Raw genomic sequence first — 7,403 nt, 5'->3', positions numbered from 1 at the left:
CCAACTTATTTTAATAATGAGAGTTGTTGAAAAGCTCTACACTTTCTTTAGTCTCGCCCAAAAGTACAAATTATTGGAAAATAATTGCAATATTTGTAATCCGCATGATGATATTAACCGGTGACTGACTTAGAATTTCAAATTCAAGCACTCGCGTTATATTATAAAACACGGCCGTTTCATAGCTTGAACTCAAGATTAGATGGGTGATCTAAGCAATGATAATACAAGGCTCACGTTAAGATGACAGGATAATTCGAGTGAACTTGGTAAGTTTTTATTTTTATTTTTTGAGTTGATGTATATTGTTTTATTTAATTATTTTATTAAATTAACTGTGTTATTAAAACAAATCGAATCAATGATCCGAATCTTATATGTCATTTCATCATCCTTAGAAAATCTTTGCATAGCTAGGCCAATCGAGTTGAATCTAAGACCTTATAAATTAATATGAGATTATAAGTTTGATCACTAAACGACCTCTCGTAATTCTAACATGAATAATGCAAATATTAAAGAGCGAAACCCATCTTATATTAAAAAAAAGAAAAAAGAAAAAAGCTAGCGACTTTTTGAGAAAAGAAAAAGCTAAATAGCAACATTAATTAAACCAGGCAGTATGATCCATAAATGCAACACGTCACGCTGGCCTAAGCTCTAGAGTGTCAAGAAGGTCAACCCACTATTTATCAAAGCAAAAGCACGCCATTGAATCAAACCAACCCGTACCATTTCCACATGGCCGAAGAGAAGAAGCAAACCTCTTCGATGGAGAAGGAGAAAGAGCAAAAAAAAAAACTTAGCACCTAATCTGGAGAATAAATGGGAGGTTGCTCCCCAATTAGGGCTGCCTAAGACAAGCATCACATTTCTATTTACAGCATAATTTCTTGATTCATTAGGGCAACAAAACAAAGGAGAAAAAAGTCGTCACAAAAATTCTCCCATAAAACACACACAAAGCACTCGTAAGCAACGACAAGAGAGGGAAAGAGGCTGAACACAAAGCCGCTTGTAGACGGCCACAAGAAAACATCGTCTTCAGCTGCCGGCGTCCCTCTCTACTTTGCCATCCCATTAAAGAACCCCCTCCTCCCCTCCACATCTACTCTCTCATTTCTTCTAAAATCTTCCCTTCTCATTGGATGACCTAGCTAGTCATCATCCCCTCTCTCGATCAGCATCTACCTCTCTGCACTTTCTTTTTCCTTAATTACGTGTGTCTGTGTTTGTGCACTTCTCTCCGGCGAAGTTAAATGGGAAAAACATCGAAGCAAAGCCTGAAGGGCACTGCAAACACTAGCACAAATCCTACAAACAAGGCGAAGCGGACACGAAAAACTGTGCCACGAGACTCTCCTCCTCAACGTAGCTCCATCTACAGAGGCGTTACGAGGTTATATGATCACATTCTTTGATTCATCTTCTTTTTACTCGGTGATTTCTTATTCTCTGGATTCATTTCTGTACATGTTTTGTTCAGGCATCGATGGACCGGGCGTTATGAGGCTCATTTGTGGGATAAGAACAGCTGGAATGAATCACAGAACAAGAAAGGAAGACAAGGTTCTTCCTCTTCCTCTTCTCAGTCCCATTTCATCTTTCTCTCCAAATCTTTCACTGTCATTCTGACTTCACATTTCATATTCTTGGCACTGTTCTTCGCTTTGACTTCAATGGTGTGATGCTGGTGGAATTCAACTGTATACAGTGTATCTAGGTGCATATACAAATCCTCTTTGCTTTACTTTAATATATATCAGATATTTTCCTTATCCTGCAATTTTCCTAACATTACATGTAAAAAAAAGTGGAAAATCATATTTTTCTACCATTTGATATATTGGATTTTCTCATTAGGGGCCTATGATGATGAAGAAGCGGCTGCACATGCCTATGACCTGGCAGCATTAAAGTACTGGGGACAGGATACCATCCTCAATTTCCCTGTACATTTTCACCACTCAAAGTTATTTTGTTCTTGAAATTTTTTATTTCATTGTCTTCTAGTTTTTACCTTTGTTTTTTTTTTTTTAAAAAAAAAAACTTTGTTTTGCTTGTTATATCTAATCAAAGACATAAATTAATTTCAGTGGTCAACTTACCAAGAAGAGCTCAAAGAGATGGAGGGTCAGTCAAAAGAAGAATATATTGGTTCGTTGAGGAGGTAAATATTATAAGAATTTTATAATTTAAAATAAAAAGATTTTTTTTTGAATATTTATTTACAACTATCATTGCTTATCTTATAGATTCTTTTTAATTATTAATTCCGTGTTCATGTTTTACAATTGATGGAATTTACAGAAAAAGTAGTGGATTTTCACGCGGGGTGTCCAAATATAGAGGCGTGGCCAGGTAATTTACTTACTGAATTTTGTGTGCTCGTTCTTATTTATATCTTGAGAAATATACATTTGTTTTCTTTTTTTAGAAAGCAAAATATAATTAAAAACAGAGAAATATTTATGATTCTTTGAAGGTTAAAATTGAAATTGATGAGCATACCGTATTTATAGTTGTCGGGCATATCACAATTTCACCACCCCTGGAGGTTTTTTTAGTGATATATTATAAGGTAAGGTAAATAATTTAATATATTAGCCTATTTTCATGGTAAAAAAAGAAAATCTAATTGGTTGGTGTTTAAAGAGTTAAAATATGAAAATATTCTTGTACCTTACCGTTTTGATTCACTGTATCGATCCCTTGACAATATATTATTTTGATTTATTTTCTCTCTTTACTTTTATTATATCTTTTAATTAGGACTTGTTTATGTTGTACACGTGGTATTCATTCAGATCGTCACATGTCAAATCTTGAATTTGATTTTTTTATATTTTATTCTACTGTCAAATGATAAAAAAATACCTTCTATTTTATTGTAAAAAAAAAAAAAAAAAGTCCTAAATTTGAATTTTATTTTATTTCCTAAAAAACGCAAGTCCTAAATTTTAATCAGAATTTCTTAATTTAATTTATTTTTATTTTTTATTTTACTGTCAAATAACAAAAAAAAAAAAAAAAACACACACACACACACAATTCCTTAAATCTAGATTTTGACACGATAACCTAGATGAATATTGTCACATGCCCAACATTAATTATGATGGATTACATGCTAATCTTAAAAATAATATATTATAAAAAGAGACATAATCGATCAATCAAAAAATAATATATAGTAAAAGAATATAATAAATCAAAACGACATGTATGAATATTTATATACATGCTTTAAATCGATGTTTAAATCCATGCTTCGTGTGCGGATGGTGACACATTTGATATTCAAAACCCTGAATCGGTATGCAGACACCATCACAATGGAAGATGGGAAGCCCGAATTGGCAGAGTTTCCGGCAACAAATACCTCTACCTTGGAACATATGGTATTTATTTCTTTTAAACTATTTAATTCTAAATTAAAGGAAATTAATGTTTAAGTATACATATAATTAAGGTTGCTGTTACTGAAGTATGCAAAGAATTAAATTCATGATTCTTACAGGATTTAAAACTCTCGCCGTAATATTAAAAACAAAAAGAAAACTTCTAATTAATTACCATGAAAGAGGATATCCTTTTCACTTAAACATCAAATTAACAAGTTTTATTCGGACAATTAACTTTAGTGCATGTCTTCATGCCCAAATCCACTTAGATTATTCTTTATGAGTCATCATGATACCATCGCACCAATGTCACTTCACTATCATAGTATATACACAATAACTCCAAGTAAATAAAGTTACCCCATAGTTTAATTAATTAGACCTTGCAAACAAATATGATGTTGCAGAAAGTGGTGGGCAAATATTTTTTTTATGTGGATATTAATTTTTCCAGTGTTTTTTGATAAGATATTTGATTCACTTGTAATTCTCGTTAAATAGAATATTCCGTTAGTAATAGTCGGTAATGAATATAATTAATGAATTTGATTTTAAATTAAATAGAGGGGTAGGGATCGCATTGTGCTTTCAAATCTTGTTGGGTGGGAGATAGATGAACCAAACCTCAACTACCTAGGCCAGCAACTTAAATTTCAAAGCCTCCCCACCAAAATATGCATGCATATTTATATTAACCTACAGATCATACATTCTTTTTGATGACCATACCACCTCTAAATTTATAATTTATGTACGTTCTCATTTCAGCCACTCAAGAAGAAGCAGCAGCAGCATATGATGTGGCAGCTATAGAGTACCGTGGAATTAATGCTGTTACAAACTTTGACCTAAGCCACTACATCAAATGGCAACGTCCCATTAACCAAAATAATGTTAACAATCCTCAACAAAACCCTAATTGTGATGCTAATCCGATTCAAAACCTCGACCAAAAGATTGAATTGGATTTCATGGCCCACCAACCGAGTTCGAATGTTAATGAGACGGAAGAGACTGATCCAGCTCGGTCTAGTGGCACAGGTGGCTCGGCATCATCAGCTTTAGGGCTTTTGTTGCAATCCTCCGAGTTCAAGGAAATATTGGAAAGAACATCGGCTGCCGATTGCCCCTCGACGCCACCAGAGTCGGATCGTGATCCGCCACGCCGGAGCTTCCCGGATGACATCCAAACTTTATTCGTTGGCCAAGACTCTAGTAGTTACACTGAAGGCGATGATATTGATATTTTCAGAGAGCTAAATCCATTTGCTTCGCCGATTCTCCACTACGAATTTGATGGAAATGAAATGGCATTTGGCACAAATAAGTCTAATATCCTTACAATATAAATATTTTTGGTTTTGTGAATATGGAGTCGAGGATATTGTTGATATCAGGGAAAGATCGATGATGATGATGATCATGAAAAGGGTAAGATTAAATATTACAATTCATGTTTTTTCAGGCACAATGCCTCTCTTCTTGGATTAAAATTTGGAAAGACGAGAGTTTGCTAATCTTTATTGTTTCATTTCCATGTAGATATAGACAAAGTTAGACATTCATTTATCAATATTTCGATCAATTATAAGACATTTTAATTCAAAATACATTTACTTCTGATCACACGGTTCACTTCTGCTGAAAAAATAATTTGTGAATGGTAGATTTGGTATATTTCGCATGAAAATTAAGTAATATTTTAAAAAGTGTGGGGAAAGCACTGTAATTTTTTTATGCTTTTCACTTATTACTATAGTATATTATTATAATTATTATATTATAGAATTGTTTTTTTTTTTTGTTTTTTTTTAATAATTTTTTTTTGTTTGATTTAGTTTATTAATGTTATTTTTTTTATTTAGTTATCAGATTTTCATGATACGGATCCCGAGTTTGATGGGTTAACCTAATTTGATGAGTTAACCCTGATTTTTTTTTAATTAATTTTTTTTCGTTTAGTTTAGTTTGTTAATGTTAAATTTCTTTCTATTTAATTATTAGACTTTCATGACACATATTTTAGACTTGACGGGTTAACTTGGTTTGATGGGTTAACCCAGTTAATTCTGGGTAAACCTGTCAATTTTTGTTTTTCTATTTAGTTAACAAACTTTCATGACGTGAATCCTAGGTTTTACAAGTTAACCTGGTTTGAAGGGTTAACCTGGTTTGAAGGGTTAATCCAGTTAATTCAGATTTTTTTTCTTTTTCTTTATTAGTTTTTTTTTCTTTCTGTTGGTTTTTTTCTTTTTAATTAATCTATTTAATTATTACACTTTTATGACACGACCTTATAGCCAGACCCACATCCAATATTCTTGGGTCCGGTGTTGCAACCAGACTCATTACTTGGGTCATGCAAGTTTAATGTTATTATTAATATTATAAATATTACTCTTAGGTTAGGCGTCGCAGCCAAATTCAAGACTCTTGGATATAACTTTGCAGAAAAATGTAACACTTTTAAATCTTAATTTTTTATATATATTTTTTATAAAAAAAAATAATCTGTGATATCACGCGGGTCATATAACTAGTTATTAATAATAAGGTGAGATCACGTTGAAAAGGACATCATATATAAAGATTATATATCATGGCCTTCTCCATATATAAGCTGTGACAAACAGATGCATGCTCAATTGCTTATATAGTTAAAGAATTGTGGAGCTATATATAATGTTCCAGTGATAAAGAAGTATATATAAATTAAGATTGAGTGTGCTTTTGGTACTGTGAAAGGTACTTTTTAAAAATAATTTTTAATTAAAAATATATCAAAATAATATACACACATCTAAATAATTAAAAAAAATACTAATTTAATTTTTTTTCAAACTAAACATGCTTTTAAAACACTTTCAAATGTAATTTCAAAGGCAAAATGATACTGTGCCGAAGGCTACTCTAGAAATTGGACTGCCTTGAATCAGAAGCTTGGATAAACCTTTCTAGTGGTTTGAATAAAGTTTTATATTGTGAAACCTCTTGCGTTTCACACTTCCATTTAACGATATATTTTATTGATTTTAGTTTTTTTCTCAACTTAAAAAAAATAAAGAATATCAAATTTCATCATTAAAAGTTTTGTAATTTTTTTTTTAAACAAATCTAACCATATTAATTAAATCGTAAAGCACTTTAGGCCGGTTCTAGGTCGTTAACAGCAAGAACAATTAAATTTACTTTTCATGGTAGAAATGTTGCTTGATTGAAAAGATCATCTACTGGTGATTAGATGATTCATGGTTTTTTACGTTTTATTTTTAACTTTGTTGATGATTTAACTAGGTTCTATCTCATTTAATTTTTTTTCTTATTATTATTAATATGGATGTGCAGGTCAGCTTTCACGTACCTCGACTATTTTCACGAGTCCTGAAGTTAATGATCATGTAAGTCTTCAGTGACCATCATATTAACAACAACAAGACTTGAACTTGAAATTACATAGAAACAAATTCCTTGTACCAAACTCTTAATTACCACAAGGACACATGCTAGATTAGATTATTTGTTTCATGATTCTTTAATTAAATTGAAAAGGGTCTTTAACTAGAGATCAGGAAGCAGGAAGTTGTTAGGAAGATCCATGAAAATGACATTTTCATAAATCAAAACTATGGAAACTGGTGCTTCAAAAATTAGAATAATGGAACACATAATGCATGCTACGCCCCCACATTGTTCGTTAGAAGTTAGCGTTGGAACTTTAATGGCCATCATCTTCCCAACCTTTTCATGCCCTTAAATGGTGCAGGAAGGAGGGGTACATAGTATCGGTTCAATCAATTGAATTGATTTTTTTTCTTAAAAAAATCTTGAATGAAATTAACTCGGATAGCCGAACAAAATTGATCGGTTTAAATCTACATCTGTAACTTTTATTTGAATTTTTTTGGTAGGTTTTGATAGAATGAATCTTGAAGAGATTTTTTCTCAAAAACCAGAATCGAAATTATTTTAATACTTTAAAAAATTTAATTTGAGTTAATT

At 31.7% G+C, this 7,403-nt stretch overlaps 1 protein-coding gene across 2 annotated transcripts; it reads left to right on the top strand.

The window, feature by feature from the left end:
• Window positions 1-587: 587 nt before the first annotated feature.
• On the top strand, window positions 588-5,023 carry LOC118034000 (AP2-like ethylene-responsive transcription factor At1g16060). 2 transcript variants are annotated; one of them, XM_035039143.2, is made up of 8 exons: window positions 659-1,399; window positions 1,487-1,569; window positions 1,715-1,723; window positions 1,864-1,952; window positions 2,097-2,170; window positions 2,311-2,361; window positions 3,325-3,401; window positions 4,173-5,019. In XM_035039143.2, the coding sequence occupies exons 1-8, from the start codon at window positions 1,260-1,262 to the stop codon at window positions 4,751-4,753; spliced, it is 1,104 nt and encodes a 367-aa protein (XP_034895034.1). In that variant the 5' UTR covers window positions 659-1,259; the 3' UTR covers window positions 4,754-5,019. The 2 variants fall into 2 exon arrangements, with proteins under 2 accessions (XP_073268093.1, XP_034895034.1); XM_073411992.1 differs by lacking the exon at window positions 1,715-1,723 and having other exon boundaries at window positions 588-1,399; window positions 4,173-5,023.
• The last annotated feature ends 2,380 nt before the right edge of the window (window positions 5,024-7,403 follow it).

The sequence above is a fragment of the Populus alba genome, chromosome 1, assembly GCF_005239225.2.
Source record: "Populus alba chromosome 1, ASM523922v2, whole genome shotgun sequence".
NCBI classification, from domain to species: Eukaryota; Viridiplantae; Streptophyta; class Magnoliopsida; order Malpighiales; family Salicaceae; genus Populus; species Populus alba.
This window is presented reverse-complemented; position numbering and strand designations above follow the sequence as displayed.

Excerpts from the sequence above, each read along its gene's own strand:
- LOC118034000 (XM_035039143.2), top strand. The coding sequence starts at position 1,260 with ATGGGAAAAACATCGAAGCAAAGCCTGAAGGGCACTGCAAACACTAGC. Across the intron at positions 1,953-2,096 it reads ATACCATCCTCAATTTCCCT|TGGTCAACTTACCAAGAAGA; the intron begins GTACATTTTCAC and ends AATTAATTTCAG. Across the intron at positions 2,171-2,310 it reads TATATTGGTTCGTTGAGGAG|AAAAAGTAGTGGATTTTCAC; the intron begins GTAAATATTATA and ends TGGAATTTACAG.